The sequence below is a fragment of the Mus pahari genome, chromosome 6, assembly GCF_900095145.1.
Source record: "Mus pahari chromosome 6, PAHARI_EIJ_v1.1, whole genome shotgun sequence".
NCBI lineage: Eukaryota > Metazoa > Chordata > Mammalia > Rodentia > Muridae > Mus > Mus pahari.
This window is the reverse complement of record NC_034595.1, coordinates 23,843,705-23,865,594: the sequence shown is the minus strand read 5'-3', so window position 1 is coordinate 23,865,594 and position 21,890 is coordinate 23,843,705. Positions and strand designations below refer to the sequence as shown.

The 21,890-nt window shown below is 37.4% G+C and overlaps 1 protein-coding gene and 1 pseudogene across 1 annotated transcript in view; one reads left to right on the top strand and one right to left on the bottom strand.

Annotated features, from left to right (window-relative positions):
• The window catches only part of Megf9 (multiple EGF like domains 9), a 102,260-nt gene that overhangs the window by 53,347 nt on the left and 27,023 nt on the right, over positions 1-21,890 (top strand). Inside the window, exon 3 of the mRNA XM_021200136.2 lies at positions 20,668-20,807. Within this exon, the coding sequence (XP_021055795.1) occupies positions 20,668-20,807 (140 nt within the window). The remainder of the gene's footprint in view (positions 1-20,667; positions 20,808-21,890) is intronic.
• LOC110323077 lies at positions 16,682-17,197 on the bottom strand (annotated as a pseudogene).

Sequence of the window (21,890 nt, the reverse complement as noted above, 5' to 3'; positions counted from 1 at the left end):
ACAAGGAGTCACAGTGAGCTGATATTGTTGCACAAACATGTCACTGTTTCTAAATTTTATCATAGACTCCTATTGTTTAGCTTTAAGTCACTTTAGGACAGTTTTTGAATGTAGTATTTTAATGTTTTATTATTAGTAATATTAAATACTAACTTATTTTGCTTCTACTAGTCTGATCCATCTATATGCTAATGATAAAATCAAGTTCCACAAAGTATGAAGATACACTAAAATGAGAAGCTGGGAGAGATCAGTATTATAGCTGAAACCAGTGAAAACCAGAACTGAATTCACCAATGTAGTAGCATTTGGTCTGTTTTAAAGAAAAGAAAGGATTTAGACATACGGGGGGGGGGGTGTATAAAAAGCCTTTTTAGAAGAGTAAAGAGGATTAATGACTCAGAAATGCACTCAGTATAGATGTGAAGTAGAAAAGGAGCAGGGTTAAGAGATGAATCTGGTAAGTCTACCTGGGGTCAAGTGATAGAGAACATTAAAAGCCATATAATTTGAAATTTACTCACTACATATCTTTTTAAAGACTTATAATTTTAATTATGTGGTATGTATCTGTGTAACGTGAGCACCAGAGTGCAGTGTTCATAGAAGCCAGAGAAAGGGATTGGATTCCCTGGAGTTGAAGTTACAGGTGGTTGTGAGCTGGCTTTCATTGATGCTGGGAACTGAATATGAGTCCCCTGGAAGAACAGTAAGTGCTTGTAACTGGTGAGCCTTCTCACCAGCTGGTTAGCAAGCTATCAACAGCAGGAGTAAGATCAGAACTGTATTGTATAGCAATATTCAATGTGGGTATATATGATAGTGAGTTGTTAAAGGCAGAGTGAGAGTTAATAAGGATCAAAATATGGGTAACAACAGGAATGAGAGAAAAGTAGGAAAATAAAGAATAAAGAATGAAGTGCTGTAATAGCCATGCTTCTGTGCATAATTCCTAGGGATTAATGTTTTGTGTTAATTCTAACAAATGTGAGGGTAGTTCATGTTCCTAAACTGAATTTATTGAAATGTACATCAGTTCCAGCCTCCTTCTCAGATCTATACTGTGTGCACGTTCTTTCTATTCTTCTTCTTCTTTTTTTTTTTTTTGCAAGCTTCAAGAGTTGAATGGCTACACCCCATGGGGTTTTAATCTCCCCAAGTCTTACTTTTGAGTATCAAACAAAGCCTCCATACCTATGTTCATTTTGTGCTTTTTTGTATAAATCCAGGAGCATTTTTGTATAAATCCAGGAGCCCTTCGCCTTTTAAGAGTTTTAAGAGCTGTTATTTATTGTAAAGAGAGGCCCTTGGTGTACAGAAATAATAGATGAGGGGAAGTCAAAAGCTTATGGAGTGGACAGTTTTCATAAAATTTCAATAAAATCATATTTCTGCTTAATTATTCTGACCCTCATATGCAGTAGCAGAAAGTGCAGTGCCTCCTTTTGAGGTCACTCATTTTTTAAAAACTCTGCAATCAGTTCTCCCATGACAGTAAGTATAAAGGGAATGATTCTATTAGTTCACTGATGCTGGTTTTTTCCTGATATGTGACAGTCTGGTCCCTAAACATCTGGATGCCTTATGTGTACTCACTGCTTTGATGGAACCTGACCATCTGTCCCTATCCTTACAAGCAGCAGTGATTTTCCTGTTGTTGTTGTTGTTATTTTGTTGTAAAGGTAATGATTTTAATTCCTCAGTGCCAAGTTCTCATAAGGACGCTCTAAACTTAACTTCCTAAGTTACAAATCTTAACAATGAGCTTCTTTGGTTTACACATGATACAGCATCCCTTTGTTGCATGTCAGAGTCAATAACATTTTTTAGAATCTTCTATAGCAAACCTGAAATAATATTCTTTCCCTAAGGGTGAAGAGCCTTTCATTGACATTCAAACTGCAAAGGGTTTTGTAAGAACCATCTCTCCTAATAGTAGAACAGGTTCAGTCCTCATTCACATCACCAAGCGAAACCTAACTTAAACAATTCAGTTTAGGCAGATCAACCTCAAGGTTATTTTCAAGTTCTATTTAAATGGCAAAACAAATATCAGTTTCTCTTGCTTAAGAAGAAAGAAACTAAAAGACAAATTTCTAGGTAAATATCTTTCTCATAGGCAATTTTATTATACTTTTAAAGGCTAAAGACTTATAAACACATAGTATATTTAATCAGTATCTGACTTCTGTCTAAGATGAGAGAATATCACATAACTTGGGAAATACTACCTTCATGCTATTATACATGCCATCAAATCTTCTAAACTACTTAGAACCAGAAGACTGCTTTACATGATAGATATTTCTATAACTATTACTATTTGAGCAACCATAATCCAGAAATACAAAATCTGCTACAGAATTTCTTTAAAAAGCTATTCAAAAGTTCATAATTGACAAGGAAGGACCTTGAAGTTACAAAATTGAAGAGACCCTTTGAGATGTGACTAGTAAATGCTAGCTGATAGCCCAAGAACCTGAAACAGAAGGATATAATTGGAAAGCATACAAAAATTTAAGTGAAGTATGTAATTCACAGCAGTGATATTAATCAGGATGCTCTAGAAGAACAGAACTTACAGAATATATACATTTAAAAGGGATTTATTTAAAAGGGTTTACTGACTGTGGTCCACCAATCCAACACTGGCCATCTACTGATAGAAGTTCCAATAATCCAGTAGTTTTTCCAGTGCATGAGGTAGATCTCTCAGCTGATCTTTAGTATTCACTATTATCCTAAGTAGTGTGCTGACTAATTTTGACCAACTTAGCCCAAGCCAGAATCACTGGAAAAGAGGAAACCTCAACTGAGAAAATACATCCATAAAATCAAGCTCTAGGCAAGCCTATGGGGCATTTTCTTAATTAGTGTTTGATGGGGGGAGGCCCTGTCCTTAGTGGATGGGACCACTCCTGTGTAGGGAATTCTGGTTTCTGTAAGAAGGGAGGATGAGAAGGTCATGTGGAATAAGCCGGTAAGCAGTACCCCTTCATGGCTTCTGCATTAGCTCCTGCTCTATTTGAGTTCTTGTCCTGACTTTCACCAATGATTAATAGTGATATGGAGCCTGTCTTCCCCAACTTGCTTTTGTTATGGTGTCATACCATAGCGGTAATAACCTTAACTATGGCAAGTAGATGCTAAAGCCAGTGCAGGAACGGAGGTGCTAGCAAAAACAAGGGCAAGCAGGCAAAGAGAGAGCTTCCTTCTTCTGTGTCCTTTACATAAGATGCCACCATAAAGGTGTGACTCACATTAAAGGTGTAACCTCTCACCTAACAAGATCCAGATAAAAGTGAATCTTCCTACTTCAAATGGTTTAGTTGAGAAAAAAAAATCCCTGGTATATCCAGCTGCATGGGTTTTAGTTGATTCTTGATGTACACAGGTTGACAAACAAGAATAGCTATTACAGCAATATATATTAATATCTCAGTTTTTATAAATGTTCTGTGCTTATATAAGAAGTTAAACATTAAGTGAAGTTAGATGAAAGCCACATGAGAGCTCTCTATACTTTAAAGATTCTTCCTAAATCTCATATTTTATGATTAAAAGTCAATAAAATCATTATTGGGAGTGGCCAAAAAAGGTAATATGGATAGTACTGCTGTCTAGTGATGAGCGTTGGTCCTAGTGATACTTCATAGGTTAAGGAGAAACATGAACACTTGCATGCATATGCATGAAACATAAACACTTTGCGTGAACACTTTGGTGCATGACCACTTGCAGGTTTAGATATATGATGTTGTGGTAAGAAGTTGACAGCCTGATTTCATGTCCTTCCTTGAGATTTGAAAAGGAGACTTTCTAAAACTATGCTAATAGAATTAGTTTGAAATAGAAGGACTTTTGTTGCTACACAGAAGGCTTTGTCTTCCGCTGTGTCTGAAATCAGCATGACTTTTTCCATCTCTGAATTTTTCTTCCATCACACATAGAAAATAAAATGTGTCCTACCAGGCAGAAATACTTAGCTGCAGAGCTTTTTCTTCTACCAGAATGTAATTTCCACTCCAAATGCCTAAATTTGCCAAGCAGATGGATTTGGATATGACATTTCTTCAGATTTCCTAAGAGAAAAGCTTAAGTCCATCAGCAGTATTATTGTGGCCTTCAACATGTATGGTTGGGTCAAAAATTAAAAGTTGCTCAGTAGTTCTCTGATATGATACAATGCACTTTGACAATTACTTACTTTGTTCCATTCTTACTCATATATAAAAACAAAAGTTATGAATTACATGTATATATTGTTCTATTCACATTGAACATATATGTTTCTCCATAAATATTTATCATTTCTTTGTGGTAAAAAATTCAAAATCCTTTTTTAGAGCACATACTTGATAACTCTAGTCACCTTACAGTACAGTAGCCCACCATAAGTTCTTAATTCTAGTTTCCACCCACCCATACATCTGTCCTCCTCATCTTCTTGACCTTGTACTCTTCCAGAACTCTGGGAAACTGCCATTCTATTTTCAACTTCAGTGAGATCAACTTTTATTCTACATATGAATGAGATCATGCAGTATTGTCTTTCTGTGAGTGGCTTATTTCATTTAACATAGTGATCTTGTATATTGCCACAAATAACCAAATTTTATTCTTTTCTATAGCTGAGTAGAGTTCCATTCTTTGTCCATTCTTCTTTGGCTGATGGACAGTTGGGGTTTTTGCATTTTTTGACTCTTGTGAATGGTGTCACAATAAACATGATGCAGATGCCTCTTCAGCACATTGATTTCATTTCCTGTAGTTATGAACCCCATAGTGGGGTTGCTGGATTGTATAGTTGCTTTATAAGAAATATTCTGAGAAACTTCTGCACTCTTTTCATAGCTGTATTATGATACATTGCCATCAATAATTCAGTGCTTCACTTTTCTACTGAGTTTTTAAAGCTTCCACTTATCATAGTAAATTCAGTAACATTTATAAGAATGTTAATTTATCTCCAAATTAGTTTACCGTTAATAGTATACTCCTAATTTGATTTAAAAGCAACTCCAAGAAATAGGTGTGGTTATATAGCAAATTACAGATAATAAATAACAATTGAAAGGTTATATAAACCCAAGCTTGGGTATTTATTAATTACTATAATGAAAAGAATCAATCTGATGGCTTCTAACAGTTCGTGTTCTTTTACTACTCTGAACTCTCATGAAGTTTAGCTAGCTATGGTGGCACACAGGTTGCTGATGCAGGAAGAGACCACAAGTTCTAGGGTAGCCTGGGCTAAATAGCAAGCCCCAGTCTCAAGGAAGAACAACAAAAATGTAAGAAACGAAAACCTATAAAAGAAAAAGAACAAAACAAAACCCTAAAGATGTTCATGGCACTTAATGTTGGGTTAGCATGTGTCTTTGTTCTCTAGACCAATAGTTCTCAATGAAGAGAAAAACACAAGAGATGTGTTGATGAGTACCGATGTTTCATAGTATTGAATAGATTTGCAAAGATACAACAGGGTTAAATTTTATTATAATTACTACACAGAGAGGGCAAACACATAATTTCCATGTTGTCAAAAACTATAATGAAAAGATACTTCTGATGCCAGTGACGAGCCCCTTTCTCCTGGGTGTAATTTGCAACACATACTATGATCATTTTATTCATTTTCACTTTTTAACTTTGAAATAATTTTTAAACAATTCATAAAAGGAATAGGATGTACAAAAAAACAGGTACGACTACTATTTGACAGAGAAATATATTACTTTCCTTCCCTGACCTATTTGCTCAAACAATCAGCATAATCCAGGAAAGGCATCAGGAGGAACGAGGAGATTAATGTTAGTGAATGTGGTTAAACCTCTGTTTGTTACATGTGCACATTCTCTGACTTTGGACAACTCAAATCATTCTCTTGGAAGGTAAGTTATTTAGCAACATGGAGTAAATAATAAATAGCAGAATTTATATTTTAGTTGAGGGAAAGAAACACAGGATTTGCACATGTTAGACAACTGCTTTTGAAGTTTATAAATGAAATCTTACAGTTACAAAAATTAGTTGAATTAGGTTCTCTTTGCTCCTGAGGCTCTTTCTACTGTACACTGAAATAGAATGGCATGATTATATATGGCAGTGTGGGTATATCATGTAAGTGTTTCGTTGGGTGTGGGTAAACATGATTCATTGGTGTTGGGGTTGGTCATTGGAGAGATAAACTTAGAAATCAATTTTGGACCACAATGAAAATGAGTATTTCAAAGATGGCAAAATGAAGTAGTGAGAGTATATATTGAGAATAACTTGAAAGGAAAAGACTAGAAGTAGATATAATTCTTTCCATGAAAGAATTTAGAGGATATCATGAGTTAATGAAGAAGTTACATGAATTTTGGAGCCAAATGAAGTTTGCATACTCAGCTGGTGCTACATAACAAACTGTGCACTGGAAATACAAGGAAGAAATCACAGAGAACTGCTTGACGTGGCAAAAGTGACTTCATAGAGGAAAGTAAGTGAACAAGATAACAGTCAAGAAAATAAAATAGATATTCATGGAAAGTGGTATGAAAAATTAGAATTTTTAGTATAGTGAGGTAAGCCCTTATGGAGAATATAGTGTAGTGAGGTAAGTCCCTATGGAGAATATAAGGAACAGAATAAATTTGGGGTATATCACATGAATCTGCTGTGGAAGAGTATTGCCAGTGTCTTTGATGCTTAGGTATATCTGAGCAGTATAGTGTCATTGTGGCTACAGTGGTGGAAAATTAGAATCAGGCATTAGGAAAGTGGGGTGTTCAGAAAGTATATTACAAATATTTGCATAGTGCAGTTATACTTTCAAAGTCCTATAAGAGCAATGGTGAGAAACATGATAATAGTATGGCCCTGGCTCAGAGACAGGTATATAGATAAAACAGTCTGAGCCCCACGACAGAAGTACACAAAGAAACCAACATGTGACTGAGCAGGTCCTCAGGTGTGGAGGCAAAGGGGTTTACTTCTCAATGGATCTTACTAGAGCTTTGGTTAACTGATACTATGTGGAAGAGAATGTAGATAGACCAGTGGTTTTTAACATACACAAAAGTAAGTGTCAGGTGGACTGAAAACATAAATGTGAAAGCATAAAGGTATAGGAAAGCATCTTAATGACCTTGAAGAACAGAGAGATTGCTTTAACTGTAATATAAAAATAATGACAACACATATGTTTTTTACTATGTCAGAAACTATTCTGTTTACACGCCTATTCAATATGTTTACTAAATTAACCTTTATGGCATTCATATGAGATGTCACTCCATCTTATAGGTAAGAAAGGGGGTTAAGTGATTTACACATTGCTAGAGAGATGGCTCAGCAGTTAAGATTACTTATTATTTGTTTTAGCCTTTGTTCCACTGTGAAGAGACACCATGACCTTGGTAACTCTTATAAAGGAAAACCTTTAATTGGATCTTGCTTACAGTTTCAAAGGTTTAAGTTCATTATCTCATGGCAGGAAGCATTGCAGTGCTCAAGCAAACAGGGTGCTGGAGAAGTAGCTGAGAGTTATACATCAGGATCCACCAACAGCAGGAAGAGAGAGAGCCTCTGGGCTGGGCTGGGCCTTTTGAAACCTCAAAGCCCACCCACAGTGACACACTTGCTCCAACAAAGCCATACCTCTTAATCTTTTCAAATAGTGCTACTCCCTTGTGACCAAGCATTCAAATATATGAGACTATAGAGACCATTTTCATTGAAACCACTACACAGTTCTTCCAGAGGACTTGAATTTAGGTCCCAACACCAATGATTGAGCTGCATATAATCACAGCCCAGGGGATCCCACACCATCTTCTGACTTTTGTAGGTACCCAAGTGCATATACACACGTTTATGTAGAATCTGTAGAGTTCAGAAGATGGTGTTGGATCTCCTGAAACTGGAGTAAAAGCATGTTTATGAACCAGTGGATGCTGGAAATTTAATCCAGCTCCCCTATAAGAAAAGCAAGAATTACTTCTTGATGACTGTTGAACCATCTCTCCAGCCTCATTAAAAAAAAAACGTTCAAATATAATTTACATGGAGTTATGGCTGGTGAGAAAATGAGAATTTGAATTTGAGCATTCTAATTCCAGAGTTTTTGTTATTTTTGTTTATTTTTCATTGATATATAAAATATAAAAATTGTACATTAATGTAATACATGCAATACATTAGTCCATGTTCACTTTGATTTTTGTTTAAATCTGGTTAAATATATCTGTATCTTCCTCAAATATTTATCCATTTCTTTATGGTAAATTTTTTAAAAATTCTTTCAGGTTTTTTTTAACTAATTTTTTTTATGTGTATGGATATTTCCCTATAGATAGATAGATAGATAGATAGATAGAGATAGATAGATAGATAGATAGATAGATAGATAGATAGATAGATAGATAGATAGATAGATAGATATACACTACTTGCATTCAGTGTTCTCAAGGCCAGAAGTGGGAGCATATGATCTCCTGGGACTGGACTTACAGGAGGTTTAGGACCCCCCCCCATACAAGTGCTAAGAATAGAACTTTGATCCTTCTTAGAAGGGGGAACAAAATACCCATGAAAGAAGTTACAGAGACAAAAGTGTGGAGCAGAGACTAAAGGAATGACCATCCGGAGACTGCCCCACCTGGGGATCCGTGCCATATACAATCACCAAACCCAGACCCTAATGTGGATGCCAACAATTGCTTGCTGACAGGAGCCTGATATAGCTGTCTCCTGAGAGGCACTACGAGTGCCTGACAAATACAGAAGTGGCTCACAGCCATCCATTGGACTGAGCACGGGGGTCCCCAATAAGAAGCAAGAGAAAGAACCCAAGGAGCTAAAGGGGTTTGCATCCCCATAGAAGGAACAACAATATGAACTAGCCAGTACCCCCAGAACACCCAGGGATTAAACCACCAATGGAAGAATACACATGGTAGGACTCATGACTCCAGCTGCATGTGTAGCAGAGGATGGCCAAGTCGGCCATCAATGGGAGGAGAGGCCCTTGGTCCTGTGAAAGCTCTATGCCCCAGTGTGGGGAAATGCCAGGGCCAGGAAGCAGGAGTGCATGCATAGGTGAGCAGGGAGAGGGGAAAGGGCATAGGGGGTTTTCAGAGGGGAAACCAGGAAAGGGGATAACATTTGAAATATAAATAAAGAAAATATCTAATATAAAAAAAGAACTTGGATTCCCTAGAAGAGCAGCCAGTGCTTGTAACTGCTGAGCCATCTCACCAGCCCCATTACTTATTTTAAAAATGTATGAAGCATTTTTGTTGTAGTGTTCATGTTCTTTTTTTTAAAAGTAACATCTCCCTTTTAATTTTGCAAAGGAAAATTGATAGTATGTAGTCATTTACTGTTGAAGAGTATTCTTTTTTATTTATTTTTATTAGATATTTTCTGTATTTACATTTCAAATGCTATCCCAAAAGTTCCCTATACCATCCCCCCCCCCCGCCCTGCTCCCCTACTCACCCACTCCCACTTCTTGGCCCTGGCATTCCCCAGTACTGGGGCATATAAAGTTTGCAAGACCAAGGGGCTTCTCTTCCCAATGATAGCCGAATAGGCCATCTTCTGCTACATATGCAGCTAGAGACTCGAGCTCTGGGGGGGTACTGGTTAGTTCATATTGTTGTTCCACCTATAGGGTTGCAGACCCCTTCAGCTCCTTAGGTACTTTCGCCAGCTCCTCCATTGGGGGCCCTGTGTTCCATCCAATAGCTGACTGTGATCATCCACTTCTGTGTTTGCCAGGCACTGGCATTGCCTCACAAAAGACAGCTATATCAGGGTCCTTTCAGCAAAATCTTGCTGGCATGTGCAATAGTGTCTGCGTTTGGTGGCTGATTATGGGATGGATCCCTGGGTGGGGTAGTCTCTGGATAGTCCATCCTTTCGTCTTAGCTCCAAACTTTGTCTCTGTAACTCCTTTCATGGGTATTTTGTTTCCTATTCTAAGGAGGAATGAAGTATCCACACGTTGGTGTTTATGGTCTTAATTTTAGTAAACAGTTCTTCAAAATATTAAAATGAAAATTCGGAACAACTTAACTATTAAAAGTAGAGACTTCTGTTTATGGAAAGATCTTATAAAAAGGTAAAGAAAAACCACATACCGGGAAAGGACAATTACGTATTTGAACATGGCAGGATAGCTTTCCCAGAAACATTTCAAGAGTTTCTAGAAATAAATGTGAAAAATGCTTGGGAGACCCTTTACAGAAGAGCAAAGTCACATGACCTACAATTTTAAAGGTGTACTTTTTCACTTTAGTAATCACAAGAATTCCAAGTGTTGGTAGCTCAGAGCACCTTCCTCCATTGCAAAACATGCACTCCCTGGTGAAGCTGGTTGCCTAGGAATTTAGCCCTTTGTATGTTCCTTAGGGAGAGTTATACTCAGGAGCACAATAAATATATAAGAGGCTCACAGAATGCAGTGCACAACAGCTAAACGGTTGAAAACAATCCAAGCATGGTAGCACAGGTTTCATTCTATCACTTGGGAGGCAGAGGCAGAGGGATCTCTGTGAATTCAGGGCCAGCCTAGTTTGCATAGTAAGTTCAAGGTTAATTGCTTCTACATAATAAAACCCTGTCTCAAAAAAAAGAAAGAAATCACTGTCCAAATAATGGAGTAATTGAATGGGCTGAGAATTCTTAGAAGCCTCTTTCTTCTGTTGAAGAAAAAAAGAGGGCGGGGGTGGGGAAGGGAATGAGAAATAACTTTCCCATCTGAATTAAGCCAAGCTTCTGAGTTACAGCTCTGGGAATATGGTACTTTTATGTGTTTTGCCTCTAGTTTGCTTCTGACTTTTCAAAGAAGGTTTTAAATTTGATAGTTTGATCAGTTACCAAAAATATTTTTGTACTTAGGCAATACGCTTTATTATTAAGAATTTCTGTCTGAATTTGACTTTTTTCTAGCGTATTGTGTACTATGTGTCCTCAAAAAATACAAGGAATGTTTGGCATAATAGCCCAGTGTTTTCAACAATAAAGCCATCCTTTTTTTCCTCAAGAAAAAGGAGCTTTGCTCATTGTATAATGGCCTTTCCATGACTAGAAGATAGGGAACAGACAGTCCTTAGCCAAAATGTCCAATTTTTGAGTATTTTTGGTAGTAAGAAAGGAAGTGGTATTTTTCATCACCTTTAAAAAACCATAGCTCAAACACAAAATGAAGAATTATCAGTAACGTTTCACTTTATGTCCCTATGTAAAAACTTTTCTGGTGGCTAAACTTCCTTACTACCTATTAAACATCATTTAATTATTTGAAAGAGCTTATAATCAACAGGGTTTTTTCTTCAGACTCTATTTTAATTAGCAATTTCAGTTTCTTACTGAACTAAATTATTCTCCCAAGTTAAAGCAAGAAAAAAGAAAATTGATAGACTTAGTTAAATGGAATTTTTTTTTGTTTCTTGTTCTCTATGTCTAAGTGCCAACATGTAACCTATCTGAGAAAGAAAAATGAGTAAGGATCTTTAGCGACCAAAAGCATGTACTTATTTTGTGCATGTGTGTATGCATGTACCTGTGTTTAAGGCTGCCCATGAAAGATGAGAGGGCACTGAATCCCCTGAAACTGGTGTTATAGGCATTTGTAAACTGCCCAAGATGCTGGGAAACAAACTCTGTTCCCCTACAAGAACAGCAAGTGTTCTTAACTACTGAAATTTCCCTCCAGATCCTACTGACCAAAAATATATCAATTAATATATAGTTAAAGTTAATGACAGTATATCTTAATGTATACCTAAACAGGTAATTTAAGTCCTGCAAATCTTAAGAATCATATAGACAAATGTTTTAATGACAAGAAAGTGCCAAGATATTTGATATTAAAAAAAAAATCATTAGCTGGTTGATATAAGTAGTCTAGCTGACTTTCATCCTGCATAATGTAGGACTTCCCTTCTCACTTGTAAAACTCTCTCCACAAGCTGTATCATGTCTTCAACATGTTCTTTGCCTAGCTACCTATTGCTACAAACTAGGGAAGAAATTAAGTGGTTACCATTTAATTTCATGCTAGTTCTTTTTATTGGATATTTTATTTACATTTCGTGCCATTTCCTAAAAGAGCATCTTAAAAATAGAATCTAAAAAGTAAATAACTCCGAGACTTCCATGTATTTAAATACTGTGCATTCCACCCTATCCTCGTGAGTCCTAGGGGGAAAGTGTGATCTAAGAATATCATTACTATCACCACAGTTGCTATCATGTTTGAGTTGAAGTTTGTGCTTAGGCTGTGTGTACAATTTATAGTTTTCACAATAACCCTACAAAAGTTGTAGTTATCTTCACTGCATAAAGAATAGCTAGGGTATGGGAGAGTACATGCGTTGTGCCAATAACTCACCAGCAAAGCTGGATGAGAACCAAGGTGTGGCTCCTTGGGCTGTTTTTCCATAAACTCTGATATCTACTTTCTTGTCTTCCACTTCTCCCAGTTAACCGATAGGATTATAAAATAATGGAAAATTTGAATGTTCTCTATCCACACGTCCAAAGCAGAGCAGAACTTTTAAAAGGAAAAAAGATGGGACAGTGCTTTTCTGCATAGATATGTGTCATATCTTGAGATGACAGACTTTGAGGACTTTTTAACTGTTTTAAATTAAATTAATGTTGGAAGACATTTGCTTTAAAGAAATACACTTTTTGGCTAGAGGCAGGGCCTCCCTCGCACATGTTTGCATGCTCTCCAGATTGAGCTATGACAGCAGCTCGAAGAATAACTTTCTGTAACACTTTTACTGGCTTTGTTTTTTTAATTGATCACTCATGTATAATGTGGATTCTGATTATTAAACCTTCCCAAAGTAATATTGTTTTAAGTATTAAATCATTACAATGTTTATTGTACCAATGACTGGGTAAACTATGTAAACGTTGGCACTATGAGAAAATCTCAAAACCCATTTGGATAGTTTAAGAAATGTGGGGCATATGCATAGATTTTGCACATATAGCAAGCTTATTCTCTTTAGAGTGTTCAAAATTTGCTAGAAATACAAGTCTCTAGGAAACAACACTGGAGGAACAAATTCTACTTTAAATGTCTTGCTAGCATATCTTACAGATTTCTGATTTCTATTCATACTACAGTACTATGTTCTTCCTCTACAGAGGAGACACTGTGAATCTTCATTTATTTCCTTTCAAATCTGTGGATAAGCACAGTCTTTTTGCAGCCTTCTCCCTCACATTTATATCATTGACCTTTGCTTCAGAAAGCAGCAGTCTGTAACAGGGAGCCCATGAAAGAGAGTGTTGTACAGCTTTATTCTATTAAAGAAATCACACAAGCAAAGCTTTATGTTTGCTGAGTGATTCAATTCTTATACATTCTGAAACTGGCTGTGGACCATGAGTAACATGATGAAAAAGCACATTTAGTGCAATATCACAAGCAAACTTCCCACACTACTCCATTGGGGTTTTGGTTTTTTGTTTGTTTGTTTGTTTTGTTTTGAGTAAAAAGAAAGCACTTTCTTATTTGTTATTTAAAGAAAATCTACCCAGGAAAAGTGAATTGTAGTATCTAGATTCAATCACTGGCTTCATCGGGATTCCTGAAATTACTCCGGTTGATTTTAAAATAAGAAACTAAGGGTTATATTCTCCAGAGAAAAGGATGCCAGCTGACATCAGTGTTTTGAGTGCCCAGAACAGAATTCTAAAGGGAAAACATAGCCAGCAACAACTCAGGAAACATGACTATATCATAGTTACAGGGTGTTTGGGATTTAGTGTCCCATGGTAGACTAGGCAGATCCTCAGATCTCAGGTCCTTGATCCATTTGAATATTAAGTAATGACTTAGAGGAATGAAGAGCAAGCATGTTTTCATGGATGACTGAAATGCTTGAAACTTGGCTAAAAATTGCAGTTAGAAATCTGCGTAAGAGTGATTTTTCTTTGTACTTTTCTCATATGTAGAATAATTATGACCCCTTCTTACTGAATCACAATATCTTGCTTTGTTTCAGACATGATGAATGTTCATCTTCTTTGCCAGATCATGTAGTGGCTTTGGGGTATGCTTGTGTAAGACTAGATATCTATCAGACATCTTTTCTGTTTTGCAAAGTTACTTAAGAGTCATGCTTGGTAAATGTCTATTGAATTTTTTAAAAGAGTAGAGCTCACCCTCTATATGGACAGTACAAAATTTAAACTCTAATATTACTTGAATATCTAAATATTTGATGCATTCTCTGAGAACTTTGTACTTTGTTACCCTCTGACAGTTATCAGATTATCAGATTGTTCAGCTTCTCTTGGGGTGCCACGCCCACTCCAGTAGTGACTCAAACAGGTCTGAAAACCTGGATGAGTCCTGAGAAAAGGAGTTTCAAGGAGACTCAGCCTCCTGGAGTCCTGGCATTTCCAATAATCTATATACTCGAACCCTATCCGCATGTTAGTATGGTGTATGCTCTCTTTCAGTATTATAATGCCTCTAAAGATTGAATTTTTACCATAGGTGAAATTTCCACCAGTGTTCCAAAGTCCTAGCTCAGGGCAAGCTTAGTGTACTTTTGGAATCTTCATTTCATCCAAGTTACTTTCATATGCAAGTATTTACTAAGGCCTAGGAAATAGGGGGGTTGTGGTATTGCATTATTCATGAGAAGGTCTGCTAGAGCAGAACCCCCTGGTGCTAGCTCTCACAAGGCTCAAAGGAGTAGCACAAATTGTGATTAAGGTGTGAAGTCTTTAGCTGACCCTAGGCAGAGCTGTTTTACCTTACTGTAAACATTACCTGGTGCCTGTAAGTCCTTTTGAAATCATTCCTCTGTTTTGTGTCAGATAACTTCAATGTACTTTGTCTACTGTGACATCCTGCCCCTTTATTTTCTGTATTATTTAAGACTGGTGTTCACTTTGTGAAAACACACTCAGTTCCTACACTCTCTCTCATGTGGACTGTTTGTCACTCGCCAAATCCTTGCTCATCTGCTACCAAGACCCCATTCCATGCAGATAGGAGACCCCACAAAGGAGGTAGTCTGCGGCATTTGACTTTTACTGGCAGTGAAAAAGAGACATTATTTAATTCTAGATCAGGTAGAAAAGAATCAATTGTCAGAACCTGTAGGAGTGGTAAGCTATGAGAAATAAACCTAACTCACTGACTGTAGGCAATAACTCTTCCTTCCCAATAGCAGACTAAATATTGTGACTTCCACTAGAAGAATTATCCAGAGATCAATGAGGATATTATTTATTAACATAGTTCTTCAACACAGAGGTTCATTGTTTTTTATTATTGTTGTTGTTGCTATATTGTTGCTGCTTCTAGGGTAGCTCCATTTTAAGCCCTTTTCTGTAAATACGCATATTTGCCAGGAAATTATATGGCTGAATAGACTAGGTAGCTTTGAATAGAAATACAGTTCGATACATGATTTTTATTTAAGATACAATATTTGAGTGGTGGTAAGTACAAGACTGGCTTTCTTTCTTTTCTAGATTACATTTATTTGAGTAAAGCTGTAACAACTTTCCATGTAAAACTGAGTAGATTTATTTTTCTACTTTTCTACTCCTTTTTGACAATTCTTCAGATAACCAAGAGGAAAAGAAAAGGAAAGCTGTCTTAGCTACTCTTCCTGTTGTTGTGATAAAATACCCAGCAAAAGCAGCTTATTGTCAATAGGATTTATTTTGGCTTACAGCTACAAGTTACAACCCATCACAGCAGGGATGTCCTGATACCAGAGCCCTGGTCTTACTGCCTAGCTAGCCAGGAAGCAGAGGAAAATGAATGCTCATGCATGGCTGCCCCTTTCCTTTTTCTGCGTTCCAGGACACAAACCACTTTTCAGATGGATCTTTTCACCTCAAATAACCTATTGTAGATAGTCTTTCATGGGAGTGCCTCAAATTTTGCCTTCTAGATGATTCTAGATCCTATCAGGTTGACAGTCAGCATTAACCATCACAGAAGCAAACTTCAACTCTGAAATATTTTTATAGGGGTAGAACATAAAAATTTTTGGTTATGGCAGGTGGTTTTCTGAATTCGAGGCCAGCCTTTTCTACAAAGTGAGTTCCAGGACAGCCAGGGCTATACAGAGAAACCCTACATCGAAAAAAAACAAAAAACAAAAAACAAAAAACAAAAAAAAACAAAAAAAAAACCTTTTTGGTTATAGTAGTGGTATAGTGACTGAGAAGCATATCTCATTTTAAAAAATATCTTGGATTTGTAAACTACAAGTAGAATAGATTTTCAAACTGCAACGAGAGTATACATGGTTAGAACTTCTATTACTTCTACAAAATTCCTTTCAGAGTCCCAGTAATCTCCAAATTTAGAACTTTCATTTTTATTATAGTAATAAAAAGTGGGGGATGACAGGGAGTTGCATTAAGTGATATGTTAAGGGCCATTTAAGTATTAATAGTTTTAGCTTGGCTTCCTGACCTGAATCAGTTCCTTTAGGGAATCACTATTAGCAACAGAATTTCTAAGAAAAAAAAATTTTTTTTCAGAATAAACCAATTTATTTATTTTTTTAACTCACAATCACAACACAGTTCAAGGAGGCCAAACACTTGCCCAGTAACCAACACTACATACAAGCCTCAGTAAGCATCCATAGTTAGATCTTTCATGGCCATTCCAAAGCAATGGAGCCACTTGTACTATCAGTTACACAGAACCAATTTTACATCTCTTCAGCTTGAATTCCTTGATTAGATAATACCATTTGCAATCCTGCACTGCTGCAGCACCTCATTGAAGCCCTCACAGAGCTTGACATCGCTCTGGTTCTGAGCACACTCCAGAAACTGCTTGATCTCTAGAGAGCAAGGTCCAAAAGACTGCTGGTTCTGCAGCTGGGCTCCCTGAGGCTCCTGGTAAGTGATGTCGAGCTTTGCAGCCCCAGCACTACCACCTCTGCTAAAGCCCCCAGTGATGTTGTGACCCAGGGTGTGTGCCCCGCTGCAGAGCCCACAGCCACTCCGGCCGCAGTGGTAGCCATCTGAGCCATCAGGCCTGGCTGCCGGGGTGCAGCGGCAGGTGAGCCAACTGCAGATGGTGCAGCTGCTGCTGGAGGCTGAGCTGCAGGTGCTCTTCTGGGAGCAGCCCTCATCTGAGGGGCAGGCTGGCCAGAGAAGCCACCCGGGAAGTGCAGCTTCGGCTTCCACACAGCATCATAACTGCTCAAAGTCTCGGAGATCAGCGAAGACAAACTGCCAGAAAATTATTTTTAAATGCAGCTTTTGGTTTAATCATCTCCTATTTAGTGTGACTGCTGCCAAGATTTCATAAAGTCTAAACTTCTGAGCTATACAACAAACATGTAAAGAAACATTTAAGATATGTAAAGAAAGGCATTTTCCTCTGAGCATTGTGGTGCACATCTGTACATACTTACAGCAGTCAGAAGGCTGAGAGTTAAGGGTCACTCTCAGTCACTCTAGTATGTCATCCTAGACTGGATGACATACTGAATACCTATCTTTAAACAAACAAAACAAAGACAGTATCCCTATTGAGGACTAGAGTGGGCAAAGAGAAAATTAGTTGTTTTTTTTTTCCCTGAAAATACCCTGGAAATTAGTGTTTTTAATCTTTTCCTCTTCCCTTTGCCTAATACCAAAATTTAGTCTGTATATTTATTGAAAATTCAAGGGGATGTTAATATTAAGTATGTACAACAAACCAAACATTTACTTTCTTTACATTTTTGAGGTTGTCACATTGGTTACATATCATCCCTGAATTAAGAACCCACTCATCAAGGTGTACAACATTAGAACAGTCTATTCCAAAACACAGTCTCTGGACTTGTGCTAGGTGTTGGTAATAGGAAACTACATGATAGGCCTTTGTTTCAGGACTTTTATAATGGAATGGGGGAAGAAGCTTTACATGTTGAAAGGTTACAGAATAAATTACATTTGGGATTGGATATTGCAAGTAGATCTCTGAGTTTGAAGACAGCCAGGACTACATAGAGAAAGCCTGTCTCAAAACAAAACAAAAATTATATTTGGTATTAAAATGTAAATGTGAGAAACCACAAGATCTCTGTGGACCAGCTAGAGAAAAGTTTTATTGGAAGAAGCCTTGAAAGCAGGAAAAATTTTAGAGGCAAAGAGGAACATGGACTATTCTAAGAAAGTGTACAGAAGAAATAACTCTACCAGGAGTTACTTAACGAAAATGTGACAGAAGTAGATGGCATATTGGACATAATGGATGACTGTAAGAGCATGGAGTAGACAAAGTGAATTGAAAGTTACCCAGAGGAATGACTGTGAATAGGGTATTGGGTCCCCTAGAATTGGAATTATGGGTGTGAGCCACAGTGCAGGTGCTGGAAATTGAGCTTGGGTCCACTGTAAAAACAAAAGTACTGTTAATTACTGAGCCAACTCTCTAACACATTATTGTGTAGATTTCTGCCCCAACTAGCTATGGTCTTCCTAAAGCCCATGTCTTCATTTCTCCACGAGCCACTGAAGTCTTTGCTCAACCCACTTTCTACTTGCCACAGGAGTACAAGACCCAACTGATGTTCCCAACAACTTGTAATAGTCAGATGTTGAAAGCAACCTAAATTCTGTCAGGAGAATTAAGTAAGAGATTGCGCATTTGAGTAATGCAATGATATGCTGCTATGAAATGGTTCTTTAAGGGGTGTGATGTAGTGCAATGGTAGAGTGTTTGCCTGGCATATATCATGCCTTTGGTTTGAATTCTCAGAACTGCAAAAGAAACCTGTATGCTGTTATGGGCCTTCTCTGCTAGATGTTCATATAGATGACAACCACAGGACATCTTCCTTTTGTCCCTTCAGTTCACTGTTAACCCTGCCCTGCCTGTGTATGGTGGGAGGTTGTCTTACGTGGGTCACAGCAATGAATTTTCTACTGTGTATGACAGAAGACTGTTTTGTATAGGTCACAGCAATGAATGTTCTTGCCCTTTGAGTTCTGTTTTGATTCATTGGATAAGAGTCCCTAGTGTTAAAAAACAAAACAAAACAAAACAAAACAAAACAAAACTGGGTTTGGTAGCACATTACTTTAATCCCAGAATTTAGAAGACAGAGGTAGGTGGATCTCTGTGTATCTCAGACTAGCCAGGTCTACATAGTGAATTCTAGGACAGGACTACACCAGAGCAGTGGTTCTCAACCTTCCTAATGCTGGGGCCCTTTAATATAGTTCCTCATGTTGTGCTGACCCATACAATGACACACCCATAAAATTATAAACCAGGCATGGTGGCGCACTCCTTTAATCCCAGCACTCAGGAGGCAGAGACAGGCAGATTTCTGAGTTCGAGGCCAGCCTGGTCTACAAAGTGAGTTCCAGGACAACCAGGGCTATACAGAGAAACCCTTGTCTCGAAAAAAAAACAAAAACAAAAACAAAAAAGAGAGAAATGAATACAAATAAAAATTGATAGGATACTAAATAAAATTTTAAGTCTTTATTTACTTTAACTTTTGGTGTAGTTAGCAGCCTAAAATTTTTATGGAAATTAATGCAGGAGTTAGAGAGATGGTTTGGTACTTAAGAGTGCTCATTGCTCTTACAGAGGACTAGAGCTCAGTTCCTAGTACTCCAGACTGGCAGCTCACGATTGCCTGTAACTTTAGCTCCAGGGTATCCAATACCCTCTTCTGGCTTCTGTCAGTACCCACAAACATGTTCACAGACAAACATACAGACACATAAATGAAAATAACCTCTTCATAATTTAATGTGAAATTCACTAGGCATCCCCATTCTAGTCATACTTACTTAATTGTGTACTCCACCTTACATACCAGAACTATGATTCAAATACTTTGTAGACTCAAAATAGAGAATAATATCAAGTCGCTAGTCTAGAAATTGGTATGAAATGATTCATCTATTAAGTTCTTATTCTTCATATTAGTGAGACAGGAGCTAGGTAAAGTCTGATTCTTTTCTCCAATTTGAAAGGATATCTGAAGAGCTGAGGGATAATCCTGGAATGAGAAATAGCATGTATTCTAAGTTCTAGTGTTCAGTAAAGAAAGGTTTTACACCAAGAACGTCTACTCTCCATGAGTCCTTTGTCATGTATTTTAAACTTCTCAAGCACAGAGAATAGAATTGTCATAAATTGTTATCAATACTATTAGCTAAAATATAACCATAAATTTTTCTAGTTTAAGTGGCTGGGGCAATGGGTTTATGAATTTGAGGACAGCCTAAGCTACATGGTGAGTTCCAGGGCAGATTATGTTAAGAAGCAAGTCTAGGACTCTAGAAGAAAAACCAATCAATCAAAAACCCTACAATAATAATAATCCCTCTTATGCTTTTTAATAATGTATTATTGTTGATTTATGATCACTGGTGGTTTGACTGCATGCATCTGTTTGAGGGTGTCAGATCCTGCAGAATAAGAGTTATAGACAATTGTGAGCTACAGTGTGGATGCTGGGAACTGAACATGGGCCCCCTGGAAAGAACAGCCAATGTTCTTAACCACTAAACCATCTCTCAAGTCTCCTTTTATTCTTCTTGGAAGTAGACTCTAGTAGAAATTCTTGGCTGTGTTAAGATAATCTATGGAGCATTAAGCTACAGTTTTCAAAATCACTTACTTTTATTCACTGTCTTTGCTTTTATTTGCAGTTCTGGGAATTGCCAATGCAAAGTGGGTGTCACCGGCTCCATGTGTGACAAATGCCAAGATGGACATTATGGCTTTGGTAAGACAGGCTGCTTGCCTTGCCAGTGCAACAACCGGTCTGATAGTTGTGATGTTCATACAGGTATGTAGGGTTTTTTTTTAATAGCATCATGAAGTTATTCTTTATTCCTTAAATCTTGAAGTCTTTATGCATTGATTCTTTTCAAATAGTTTATAAGGCCTTGAACTTTTAAGTAGATATAAGGCATATGGCAAGTTAGACTTTTATAACAACTTAAAATATTTCATGAATTTCAAAAATCATATAGATTTAAGATTGGAGAACAACACAAAGTGTTGACTACAAAATACGTTAGAGCTCTTCCAAGCAAGCCACAATCACTTGGGAATTCCTGTGTGAAAGAACTGAGACTCCATATGACTTAGAAAAAGAGAGGCAGATACAAGATTGCTGAGTGAAATTTACTGTGGGGTTACTTACACAACTAGAGTCAAGAGTGGTAGCTACATTGGCCAATCCTCACAACTTGAATCAGCAAATAAAGAATTGTGCGATTTAAAGGTCAAAGGTGACTTTCATTAAATCTAGAATGTAGTTAATTTATCTCAAACTAACATCAAAGATGTCACGGATGTTCCTGGTGCCAGTGGAGAAGTTCTAGTCATAAAGTTCCCTTACTATACCACTCTTTTTCTTGTAATCTGCAGTGTGCAGGAAGGCTATATAAGGAAAGGTATAAGATTGCTTATGCATAGTCATTGATGTTATGCTCAAGATGTCTGAAACTAAGTTAGGCTGCATCTATACACCACATGATTTCTTTCCAGTAGAGATTTGCTGGTTCTGAGCACAGGCTATGGAGTAAGGGTTGGCCAAAGGAAAGGATTTATACTTGAAGGAGAGCTTCTGACAGCCATCTGGAGCCTGAGTGGTAGATGGAAACTAGAGGAGCCCAAACACAAGGCCAGTTCTCCCAACCCTGACTAAGATGTCTGGACCAGAAAATGTTTTATGCTGAGGAGACAAAAATCCTTTTAAAGAGAAGAGGGCTTGTTATAACATGCAGCCAGCTCTTCCTTAATACATTGCCAAGATTCATGGAATGGGTGTGAATGGTGGAACCCCCATTGTCAAGACAAAGGTCTGCCAAATTCTTAATCCAAAAGGTCATGCCAAGAAATAGTGAAGAACTAGTGTTGAGCT